Genomic DNA, 13,050 nt, shown 5'->3' with positions numbered 1-13,050 from the left:
GGACCTTCCATGACGTCTTCCATCATGGAAGCAGAGGCCTGGGAGTTTAACAGTGATTCACCTATTATTGGGTTTTAGATTGCTGAGGCAGTTAAATAACCCTTCTTTTGCAGGGCCCTTGGGGTGGATAACAATAACCCTTGGTTTTCTAAGGTCCTGGATAATGTTACCCTTCTGCTATTGGGCCATTTAGTTTCCATACAACCAGACTGAGAGCTTGGTTTACATTGCTGGAAGTAAGTCAGACTTGTTCTTGGTGGGTGTCGGATGCTGCCAGGGTTGATCTTGGTCACTGATTCTTTTCAAAAACAGCATTTCCAGATGCAATGAAGGGGCAAAAGGTCTCTAGTTTAGTATTTTTAAGATGACATTTGTGGGTGGTTTTTTTCAGGTTATGTGTGCTTTCTTTCCCGGGATGAGAATTGTTGTCCCAAGTGAAGAAGCTGAAGTGTCTTGTGGTCTTGTTCATGAGTGTGTTTGAAACAGCAAGAGGCCAACCAGCAAACTGAGGCAATATCTGCAATGATGTGGAGGTTGAACAGGCTGGTCGAGGTCGTAGGTGATCTGAGGAGAAAAGCCAAAGCTGTTGGTTACCCAGTTGAGCTACAGTCAAACCTGCATACCTGGTCAAGTGCTTTGGGTAGTTACCAAAATAATGAGACCCCAAAGGCAAGCAAGCAAAATAATCTTTTTGAGGATGTTTGGTCTCTTAGGAACAGAGAGTCAAGGTCAGTCATCTGGAGAGCAATCAGAGTAGGGTCACTTCTGGTCAAGCTTTCCCTAAAGCCGAGGACACACCAACCCGACGTCGCCCGCTGTCGGCCGACTGCTGTCGGCCGACTGCTGTGTCGCCTTGCGTCGCCTGTGTCGGGCTGGGTCGGGCTCAAAAAGAAGCAGTTGGACACACCGCAAAGACGACACCCAACCGCCAACTAGCACGTACGTTCTGCGCAGTCTGCGTTTCAATTTGCTGCGATGTTTTCGGAGAAGAGCCGCCGGTCCAGGGCGCAGCAGCAGCTCACGTACAGACGTGATCGCCAGGTCAACCTGCCGTCGTCCCGGGGAGAAACCCGCAGGTCAGTGGAGAATTACCGCTGGCTGAAATAAATCATTTAGGAAGATAAATGTTGGTTTAATAGATGAAATCTAACAGTTGTAGCTACGCCTGTTAAGAAATTTGCTCCGAAAATGTTGGGATTTCTGCCTGCCTGCCGGCTCGGGAGCTGATTTATGGTTCCGCGTTAAATCGACGCAGAGCCTACGGCGTAGGGTACGGCGTAGGGTACGGCTTATGGCGCGCGTCGCCATAAGCCGTACCCTGTAACGCAGAACCATAAATCAGCCTTTATTCTGGCGAGGTTTGAAAAAGACTTCGCAACAACGGGCAAGCGAGTGATTATATACATTCACTGAGTGAATATTATGAAAGTAAAATGTATATTTCTCGCTAAAAATTTAATCAAAACGCATTTTTATGCAGAAACTAACTCAAAATATTGATTTTATTCACTAAAAAATAAGAAATGTCCGCCATGTTTTTTTTTTTGACGACGAAACGCATTCTGGGAAATTCTGGGAACAGCCAATCACAGAGTGAGCTGTTTGACCGACTGCCGACGCTAAAAAGCTGCCTACTGGCGGCCGACCTGTGGCGACGTGCGGGACACACCAGGAAAACTAGGCCGACAGACGCGCACCGACGCTCATCGACGGCCCGGCGGCCGACAGTCGGCTTGGTGTGTCAGGGCCTTAAGATCTAATGGCTCAATAACTTCCCTGTTTTGGAGAAGTCCCGCTAGGAGGAGCCCCTGGAGCAGACATAGGACCTAGGTTAAGGAAAGTTCCAACAGAACTGGGAGAGGTGACTGAGAAGGAGGTCTGCTCAGTCTGTGTTGGATAAGTGCAGATGGATGGACTGAGGGACTGATGAGTAGTGATGAGTCTACCTTTGGTTAGGGGCAACTGACCCTTGTTTCCAGAGTTCAGCTCCAGCTTCCAGCTTCATATCTACCACTCAGACCCGAGAGTTATCATTCCCCCCATCTGACTCTCAGCAAGAAAGCCATTGAGCATTTTTCCTAAATGTCAAGTTCATTATTTTTGCACTGTTGACTCAACAGAAGGGATTATTAAGACATGGAAAGAGGTCTGGAATACGCACTGAAAGAAGCTCATCGTAAAATCATGAAAAAAATAAAGTGTCACAAGTACAGTCTCATCACAATGAAAGCAAGAATTGGCTTTGACATTTGAGATGTAAAAGAAATGACTCATTGAAATGCGTCACTGCTCAGTGGGTAGAAGTTTAACATTTCACTATACATAATTGATATTGATAGATTTAATGCACTTACTGAGCAAAGTGTTTTTTAATATCCATATATGTTGCTTTTCTGAAAGATTTCATACAAATATTGAATTGAAGTGGTCCGCCTGTGGTTGCTTGTACGGCACAATGTTCTGTGTGTATTGACTGATCACTAGCTAACATTTCTCTGTGCTTTCAGCAACTATGCACTGTTGTTGTTGTTTTATCGGTGTTCCTGTTGTTTATTTGTTTGTGGAGCTGTGTTGGCTCTCATTGTTGGCTCCACCTCACCCCCCCCACCCCCCCACTCCCACTCCTCCCCCTCATTCACCCATGTCGTGTAATGTTGTCTTCTCCAATCAGAGTGGTGTCCTAAAGCACAACACGCTCACGCTGGGCATGCTCTGTCAGGGCGGGGGTCACGGCCAGGGGCGCAGCAGCACTTTGAACTTTAACCTTTACAATAACACTAAGCATGAGCCCCCTGCTGGCCGCTGGCTGCCACTACCTCCTCCTCCGTCTGCCAACGCTGTGAGTATCCCTCTGAAAACAATCAATCCCTGCTCACTGCTGTTTACCAATGCTTAGCTCTGTTTGCAAATGGGCAATGCCCACCCAAGGTCACAATAGAGCAGGGGTCGGCAACCCAAAATGTTGAAAGAGCCATATTGGACCAAAAACACAAAAAACAAATATGTCTGGAGCCGCAAAAAATGAAAAGTCTTGCATAAGCCTTAGAATGAAGGCAACACATGCTGCATGTATCTATATTATGCACAAAAAAGTCAAAATTTAGAGAAAAAAGTCGAAATGTTGAGAAAAAAGTCGAAATGTCGAGGAAATAGTCAAAATTTTGTGAAAAAAGTTGAAATGTTGAGATTAATGTTGAAGTACAATCTTGAGAAAAAAGTCAAAATGTCGAGAAAAAAGTCAAAATTTCGACAAAAAAAGTCTAAATGTCGAGATTAAAAAGGAAAGGAAAAAGGAAGAAAAAAAGAGAAAAAAAGAAGAAAAAAAAGAGAAAAAGGAAAAAAAAGAAGAAAAAAAGGTAAAACATTTTTGAAAAAGCTCCAGAAGCCACTAGGGCGGCGCTAAAGAGCCGCATGCGGCTCTGGAGCCGCGGGTTGCCGACCCCTGCAATAGGGGATTTCACACATTGCTGCTTTTAAGTGGAAACATCTTGACAACAGGACAACAGCTTTGCCTGTCTGTACTGTAGTCATTGATTTTTATGAACTCCCTCTTCTACTTCTCAGTTGATATAAAGAATGGCCAACTAGGAGCATCCGTAGACCTTGGTCAAACCTGGCAATTAGCGTGTGATCGGCCCTCATTTCCAGTCATTTGTGATCTTATTATAAGCGTATCGGATCGCATCAAGCATTACACTACATATGTTTTAAGTGACCATTTGTTATCAGCCTTAATTTCCCCATCTGACCAATATTTAAATAAAATATGTAAGTTTACACCAAAAATAGAGAGATTACTAAACATCACTTGTAGGTCTAGTCTAGTTATGTTTCCTCAACAAGATTATCATACATTCAGACATTAACATCTTTTAGAACTATTAGCAGCTGCACATTGGCACGTATTTCAGACTATTTTAAAATATGCAGTGGATTTGATTTGATTTGACATAAGTAAAAAAAAAAAAAAAAGCCCAAAAAATGGTTGACTGAAGCTTTGTGTGAGAAGATCTCTGAGAATATAAGACATGCAAGCTTTTCAACTCCCGTGTATTTATACTGATCCAGTCGTTATGCAGAAATGTGAGGAAAACCATGAAACACTGGAAACTGCTCTGCTCTGTATAAGGGAATAAATAATAAATAAATCTACTACCTCTAAAGTAGCTACTAAGTTTAGTCATCATTTTTGTTAGTGATGGTTTCCAAAATACATATTTTTATTTAGCTTCTTCTACAAATAAGTTATACATTCTTGATTTATGTTGTTGTGTAAATTGTAGATGAATCTTGCATGTGTCATGTTTTTATGTGTGATTGTTTTGTAATTGTGCTGCATCTTCTGTCTTAGTCAGGACTTTCTCATTATTATTATTATTATTATTATTATTATTATTATTATTATTATTATTATTATTATTATTATTCTCTGATAAAAAAGCAGGTTTAAAGAAATATGTAACTTCCCAGTAGACATTTGGGAAAAAGAAATATCACAAACAGCAATTGGAGGTTTTTGTTGCATTCAGACTTGATTCTACCCAGGATTCATTATTTTAATGCACTAGACGAGCAAGAAAAATGTTGGTATGATGACACTTGTGACCTGACTGTTATAATGGATGTTTCATAACCATATATAACTTGAGGTGAAGGAAATAATTTAAGGTTAATGATGGGTTGTCAGCGGTTTTCAAAAGGACATAAATAAAATGTTCAAATACTGTTTTTATCACATACTCCAGCTGTCTAACCCTGGTAAACAATATTCTTGTTCTTACTGCAGAACAGAACTTCCCAGAGATGGGAGAGCATATTTACTGATTTCCCTTTTAGCCCTGTTCATTCATAAAACAGTAGAATCTCTCCTAACTTTAAAAAATGAAGCAGACAAAATCTAATCAATGAATCTAACTCAAACTGAATATTTCTTTTTGATCAATATTCCTCTTGTGTCTCTCAGACCCCCTCTCAGCAGGCAGCTATGGATAACGACCAGGAGGGGGTGTCAGGGAGCAACCACTGGACTCCCTACTCACTCGGCAGGAGGGACGTCCCACCTGACAACCTCATGAAGAAGGTAAGAGGTGACTGATCAGGGAAGCATTTATTTTTATTTTTTGTCAACAGTCCATAATTAGGGATCTTCAAATTATGGAAGAGACAAAGAAGTAACCCTCTGAAATGATGACAAAGTTATGAGCATGGCTATGAGGAAAGAATAATGTGTTGTGCCATGGCTCTGAGCATCTGTCCTCTTGTCACAGGGTGGACATTCACACAACCCTTCCCACCAGTCACACAACACCATGATCGTCACCTCCTCTAACGCCGCTACACCTCATCGTGTCATAGGGCAGCAGGGTTATGATGGGATGATGAACAAAGGGGGGCAATACCAGCAAGGCATGTCTCTGTCACTGGTTTCTTCTGGTGGGCCGGGGCAGTACCAAGGAAACATGTCTCAGGGTAAATTATAAATACAAATGTTGTCCCTTTTCAATTTGGAAATGTTCCAAAGTTATACATTAGGGCTGTTCGATTTTGCCCAAAAATAAAATCTCGATTTTTTTCTCTCAAAATCCGATTTTCGATTACGATTATTTTGTGAATTGACAAAAGGCAAAGAAATGATTTCAAATATGCTGTTTTTTTATTGAACATTTGCCCCATTGGGCTTTAAGTGCAAACTTTGCTCTTATTAAACCAAAAATGAATGAATAAAGTGCAAAACTCTGTAAAATAAGTTGAAAAAAAGTTTTAAAAAATATAATAAAATATAAAGTTTTATCTCTGGAAAAAAAAATCAGCAAATCAGCACTTGCAAACATACAGTAAGTTATATTTCCAATTAAATAAAACAAGACATTTTCTAATTAAAATAAACTGGGTCTTTGCATGCTAAATAATAATGCAACCCATGAAGGAGGTACAGGTGTGTAATGTTAGTCATTACATTTGCTATTCACATTTGCAAGTTTTTTGCAAGGAACACGAGCCGGTCTACCGCATCTGGCTTGAGGGATGCCCGGTGGCATGTTACAACGCCCCCTCCTACACTAAAGAGCCTCTCCCATGGGGCACTTGTCACAGGTATTGAGAGGTATTTCCATCAATCATTAATATGGTATCAATCATTAATATGTGTGAAAAATCGATTTTACGATTTTCACGTTTTAACATCGTTCTAATTACATAATCGCGATTACGATTTAAAATCGATTAATCGAACAGCCCTATTATACATTTAAGAATTCCGAGCAATGTTTCTCAAATCAATAGCTTGCACAATAACCAATCACTGAAAGTTTCATCTTATAGTCAGATGCTACTAGCCTCTTTTTTTCCCACACAGCAATTCCCTCTCCCGGCCAGGCTTACCCCAGCAGCGGCCATCCCATGGCCCTATCCCCGTCTGGGAATCAAACCCAGTACAACCCTCACACCTCCCACCAGCCCCCCCTGCCTGCTACCAACCCCCAGTACCATGGCAACCAGGGCATGGTCCATAGCAACCAGGTTGTCATGACCACCCACACTAACCCACGGCCTCAAAGCGCTCGCTGCCTGTTGCAGACGAAAGGCCAGAAGAGCACAGACGGGTTCCAGGAGCAGGTATGTCCGCATGTCCACCTGTCTGCCTGCAGCAGCCACACCACATGCTATATTGGAGGTCTATTCGCTGAAAATAGTTGAAAACGTTCCTAAAGGCACATAACTGACAAAGTGAATAAAAGGCCTCTGAGGTGTTACTTTACACCTGGATTATTTTACTATATCAGTTCGAGTCCACCAGCCTAAACAGCCGATCTCCCTCTGGGGTTTTGTTGCCGTTTTTTGTATGAAAAGACTAACATTATGCAAAAAAGAAAATCTCTGTTAAGCCAATTTGTGGCTCGGTTATGCCTGCCTAAAGGATGAAGACGTCCAATATAGCGTCCAAAATGTGTAACACGGCACATCAAAGCACTCTTCCACATGTTTATGTGCTTGCACAATGATTTTCACAATCTGTGTATTTCACTTTCAGTTGTCTGTCCTTTTTTTCTTTCTTTTCCTTCCCTCCTCTGTAGTTGTGTGTGAGAATAGAGAAGAACCCTGGTCTTGGTTTCAGTATCTCTGGTGGCATCAGTGGCCAGGGGAACCCCTTCAAACCCTCCGACATGGTACGAAGTGACCCGGCCCGCCAGCCAATCACAGCCTCCTCGGCTTTACATTCAGTTACCATGGAAACTGCTGCTCGTTTCCCCGGCGTTTCATCTATCTGTCTGACTGCGGCACAGCAGCTGACTTGATTAACTTTGATTGTTTATCAGTCTCTTAGAAAACAGCAATTTAACTCTGGAGTATTTCATTAAAGTGCTTAAGAAATCTGAGGCGTGATGGGATTTTCAAATTGTCAGAGCTCAGATGTTGTAAAAAAAATATTGTTTAAGTGAGCATTTCCTAAGCCTTTCTAGCCTCAGTAGTTATGATGATACGTGAGTTTGATTATCTATGAAGTGTGCTCATTGATGTTTTAAAAATGTACTTGCATCAGAAAACATAGAAAAAGAATGTTTCTTAAAATTTGTACAACACGTGTTAAACTCTATTATTTCTACTTCTGAGTTTGATGGAGTCTGTCACTGTGTGCCATGTACAGAGAGCCTGTTGGGGATGCAGATCCCCCAGGCCCGCTGCGCAAGGTAGTCTGTCCTAGAAACATGCAGCTATAGTCAGTCTGCAGGAGCGAGGCTGCTCACAGAGCTCTGACAGTTATTTTAGGAAGGCTGCTTACTTCTGGGACGCCGTGGGTGATTTCAGATGTTCAACACTTTGATCTGGGGATGGAACGTATGACAGATTTTACTGGCTGTTATTCTCAGTAGCTAAGGAACTGACGAGACAGCTGATCTATTAAAAGAAAGCTTGGGCTCTTTAAACATTCAGCCTCCACACAAGCCCGTATGACAAATGGTGAGGGCTGAGGTCGGGGGTGGAGGCTGATTACGCAGAAACTGCCAATTCATCATTTAACTTTTAGTTTAAGCATACAACTGGTGATAAAGTTGCTGACTGGTACAGTTATTGTGCCTTTTCCCATCTCTACTTGTATCCAAAATGCTTTCACAAGCTGCAATTTGTCCATTATTAATGCTCTGTGAAAGAGGCAGCAGATGGAGACGGCACAGATGAGCAGATTTTGTTCAATATTCGTCAAGATAATCATGAAGTATGTAAGAAATAATATGTAAGGTGTACAGATATGATTGCATATCGATGTATATCCAACGACAGCATGGTAAAAGACATATTTGGGGACACTTTTGATTAAAATGTTTTCTATCACCACACATCCTGCAGTGACTGACTGACAGTGAAGGTGACAGTCACGGCTGATCATCAGGGATCTGCAGTGATGTCAGCTGACACTTACCAGAGTCACCGGAGTTATGTGTAGTTTAAATGCAAATGTTTTAAAGTGGATTTCAAATTTCAATTTAAAACATTGAGATGTGACATGTTTTTTTTACTTTTCTTGAACCACCAATGAAGCCTCACAGAGTTCTGTTGGATTTGATGGAGAATATGTGATCCTGTTGGCGTACAGTAGTAGTACCAAGATACAAAGGCAGGCAGTATCTTGGTTTTGTCCTCTTTGACTCTTCGTAGTCCATTTACACGAGGCTCGTTCCTTGCCTTGCCAAAGCTGTTAACAGTTCCTCTCAAGTTTTATCTTTGATAGTCAGCAGTTTTAGCTCAGAATAAAGTAGATGCTTTTGATTTCTGTTCTGATAATTTTCTCTGACCTACATGGGTACTTATTTTAGGTTAGGTTGTCAAAGACAGTCCACATATGCATTTGTGACTATTTTTATCTGAGAATGCACTTCTAGTTTTAAAACAAGGACTTTACAGAGCCTGAGCTAAAATATTTGTGAAGGATTGTTTTGAAAACAGCTTTACTGCTAAATTATTAATCAACTGTTTTGACGAATGGAGCCACAGCTGCTTCACGGTGCAGTAGCGCCCCCTGATGGTCAGCTTCTTATTTGCACTCTCCACTTTATCAATATTTATTGTGAGGTTATATACTTTAAGCTCTCTAGATTAATGAACTGTCTTCATAATAAAATTAATATTATGCAGTTTGAAAACCAGCTTTGAAAAACTGAAAACATGCAGCATTAGAATATGTTTTGAGTGAAAGAATAGACTTGATAATATCAAAATATCAGGAAATTGTCATTTGAAAAAGAGGAGTATTTTTAAAAAGTCAGAAGTCTAAACATTTCATAGGTGTACATTATATCTTACCTAATTATTTTTTTTGCAGAAACTTTGAGAAGTCATTAAGTGTATGAAAAGTAATGATTGATCTTTTAAGCTTGACTTGAAGGTCTAGTTGAAACCCTCTTAGGTGCTGGATTATTTTCATTTACAACAGAAAGAAGACACTGACTAACTTCTGTATTTACTGGCTCGAGATTCGAGACCTTGGTATATCACCTTTCCTAGCCCAGTTTAGGAATAAAATAAGAAAGTTTTAAGGATCTGAGCACGGAAAAAGTTAGTTTTTGCTTTTTTTTGCCAGATCTGGGTCATAAACATTTGAAAATTTGAAAATTCAAATGAATGTTCCTGCCTGTTGAAGATATACTGTTGTTTCATGCTAAGTTGTTACTTACATCAAATCTATCTAACTGTAATTTTTTGGAGATACATTTCTAGATAAGCTGCAAAAACCTCATCCTCATCCTAAATGTGAAATTTGGCCATTTTCTCCCAAATTTTCAAGAGATTACCCTTTGAAAACTGGAGGTTTTTGCAGGACACTACAGCTTTGTGTGCGACTGCTTTATACTGTGTAACTTTTTAAATGTTGTGAGTAATGCTGTACTATTTCAGCTGCTAATAACGTAATTTGTAAATTACAGTGAGCTCCATATGAATTTCACATATTTTTATTGAGTAATGCCTCTCGGCCCCTGGCTAAATTTACTTACCTCAAAGAAATAGCAATACTGTTATTGCATGTATATGCACCACTCTGCATGCCAAATTAAACCAGTTGTAAACCACATTATAAAACTGTTTTGCTGTATGTATGAGGCTCACTGTATGAATGTCAGTGTTGCCACATATAACTCTTACTAACATGCAGTATATGTGTTTGCTGCTGCATTCACTCATACACTGTAGAGTGTCAGTGCTGCTGCACTGCCACTACTACATCGTATTGTTCTTTGTTAAATGGTGACACTTCCCTGTGGCACATTTATCTGTTTAGCTCACGATTGTGTGTTCAACATTTGCACAACTTGTTGAACCATGTTCAGTCCCTAGAACGGCATTGTCCAGCACTTTCTGTGTTCAAAAACATCTTTCAGCTCTTAATGAAAAGATGTTGGTGTTTTTACAATCTCTGCCTTGGGTTATTGAGAGAAAATATGGGGATTCAATTTCTTTTGATTTTCTTGCTACCTGGTTACTCTCTTTAGCCAGAACTTATCCCACACCTTCTTTTTCCTACATTCTTTAAATACTTCCTGTAGATCTATTTTATATTGTTCTAAAACCATGTCTAATCCTTGCTCTGTGAAAATAGATGATTTTTTGGGGGAAGGAACAAATCAATCAAATTGCAAATTTTAGCATATGTTTTAATAGAAAGTCAAATGCGAGTGCTATCATACTGTAATGACCAATACTAGCAGTTTTGTTTTAGGTGGTATTTTTTGCATAATTTGCATTCCTCTCTAAATTTAGAACTGGCCAGATATTTTTGGCAGAAATGTTCACTTTATTTTATTTTATTTTTTGTGGGGGATATTAAGATAAGCATGACAAAGGCAAAGATTCTAAACCATCGTGTCCCTGTGTTGTCCTAACGGTGTATCATTTTGACTTATAGGGTATCTTTGTTACTAGGGTACAGCATGACGGGCCCGCAGCCTCCGCCCTGCAGCCTGGAGACAAGATTCTGCAGGTAACGTCCTCCCACTTGTCATCAAATGGACCACAGTCAGCAACATCCTCCCCTCCTCCACCCTTTCATAATCCCTAAATAATGAGGCAGGGCATTCAGCAGGACAAAAGTGCGAGTGTTCAGCAATTTGCCTATCAAATACAGTTAGTTTGACATACTGCAACTCTCCAAGTGCACCGCAGTCGCAGATGTGCAGCAAAGGTGATCACAAGTCAACTCATTAGCTGGTTTTCTCCAAGGAGTGTAAAAGATATGAGCATTTGCTCGGCTTTATAGTCTGCCTCTGCGTGTGTCCCATGCTGAGATGAGGACCGACCTCATCCTCTTCCCTCCTTGTCTCACGCTCTTTCTGCCATAATTAACTGGTGAGGCCCATGAACCTTTAACGTAACCATCACACAGATTTTAAAAGTATCAAACAATGTCATTTTGCTTTTATTATTTTGATATGAACCTAAAAACGTGACCGAACTTATGTGAAGGTATTAAGACACAATAATGGCAGAACCTAGTTTTGGTGATTTAACTGGTTCCAACTACCTCTGTAGTTGCTCTTCCTTTCGTTCAGAGTGCCTTGATATTGAACAAGCATGAACTGAAACTCCTGTGATAGACTGGCGACCTGTTCAGGGTGTAACCCCTGCCTCCTGCCTGTAATTAGCTGGGATAGGCTCCAGCAGACCCCTGTGACCCTGCAAAGGATAAAACGGGCATAAAAAATGGATGGATGGATGAAGTGGAGGTCACATTTTAACGGAAAGATTTGGGTCTACTCTTTGTCTGTTCTGGGGGGATGAAATGAGCGGTGCAAGCTAGATATAATTTATTTAGAGCACTTGAGAAAGACGAAAACATGGGTAAAGGGATGGATTAGCACACACTGGTAGAAGGGATTGTCTGTGCTACAGAAAAAGTTGAAGCTGAATAAAAGATCTTAAGCAATGAAAGAAAGAAGTAGCTGCTTGTTCGTATTGGGATGTGGTATATTATGTGCATCTCCCGAATCTCAAAGAGTCTCCCTTTTGGGATTCTCATCCATGTAGCAACTTAGGATGCTTTTTTCCATTATGTTAAAATGTATAGAGGCTATAAGAATGTGCAATAAAGTGTCTTGTATCCCTTTTTCAGCACAACATAGGCATATTATTTATATATTTTTTTTATTTTCACCAACTTTACAAACAAACCTTAACAAAAAGTACCGGTACTCCCAATTTTCCAAAAAAGCTGTTAGTTTTTTTTTTAAATAAACAGATCAAAGTTAACTTAGAAAAAACAAAACAGACAAAAAAATAGTTTGGTGAGTTTTGTGCAAGTATTGCCATTTTAGTTTTTTTTTTTTTAATCCATACAAAATTAATGATAACTTTGACTGGACAACACATAAAACGACAAACTTTTTTTTCATTTTGTGAAGCTACAGGATGCGACCTATAAAAACATGACACATGATCACCATATAAAAGTTGTCCTTTATTCCCATGGCAATTTACCGAGGGTCTGTATCTGTAGATCCGTGCCGTGAGAGCTCTAAGGGTTAAATACCGATCCGTCCTCAGGAATAGCCCGGGGATTTGTTGGCAAGTGTCTTTGCTGAGTCTTTGAGTCATTCACACATAATGATCAAGTGCTGACCTCCTACTGCCTGCCAATTTAGAGATTCAGATGGTAACTATGAACTGTTGGTCCTGAAACCTTGTTTTAATCAACAGTAGTAACAGGTTCCATTTGCAAACCTGGAAATGGAACCTCTGACACTGAAGACCCAGAGTAAGAAAAACTTCAGACATCCTGTTTCTGGATGTTTATGGAATTCCAATCAATCCTAATGTGGTCATAACTGCTGGTAACAAAAGGCTGAAATCAACTCCTCCTAGCTGCATTAAGGCTGACTTGCAACATGTTATTCTTAAAATAAGTATAAAGCAACGTGTACATTTTAAATGAACAAGTGTAGAATTATGTCTTGGCACACTTTGCAGGCCCATTTTCACAGAGGCAAGCCCAGCTGTTTTAAAATCCTCCAGCTCGCATGTAAATCCTTTTAATTAAATCAATAAACACAAATCAAACCTAGT

At 40.2% G+C, this 13,050-nt stretch overlaps 1 protein-coding gene across 11 annotated transcripts in view; it reads left to right on the top strand.

Moving 5' to 3' along the window:
* lrrc7 (leucine rich repeat containing 7) overlaps nucleotides 1-13,050 on the top strand; it is a 117,684-nt gene that overhangs the window by 100,853 nt on the left and 3,781 nt on the right. For 5 of the 11 annotated variants that reach the window (XM_061738645.1, XM_061738644.1, XM_061738643.1 and 2 more), the window contains 6 exons: nucleotides 2,672-2,839; nucleotides 4,964-5,080; nucleotides 5,268-5,469; nucleotides 6,356-6,615; nucleotides 7,074-7,166; nucleotides 10,898-10,972. In XM_061738645.1, the coding sequence (XP_061594629.1) occupies nucleotides 2,672-2,839; nucleotides 4,964-5,080; nucleotides 5,268-5,469; nucleotides 6,356-6,615; nucleotides 7,074-7,166; nucleotides 10,898-10,972 (915 nt within the window). The remainder of the gene's footprint in view (nucleotides 1-2,671; nucleotides 2,840-4,963; nucleotides 5,081-5,267; nucleotides 5,470-6,355; nucleotides 6,616-7,073; nucleotides 7,167-10,897; nucleotides 10,973-13,050) is intronic. The other 6 variants (XM_061738650.1, XM_061738649.1, XM_061738651.1 and 3 more) reach the window with 3 other exon arrangements.

The sequence above is a fragment of the Cololabis saira genome, chromosome 13 (genome assembly GCF_033807715.1).
Source record: "Cololabis saira isolate AMF1-May2022 chromosome 13, fColSai1.1, whole genome shotgun sequence".
NCBI lineage: Eukaryota > Metazoa > Chordata > Actinopteri > Beloniformes > Belonidae > Cololabis > Cololabis saira.
Note: the sequence above shows the minus strand (reverse complement) of the source record. Positions and strands in the feature narration are given on the sequence as shown.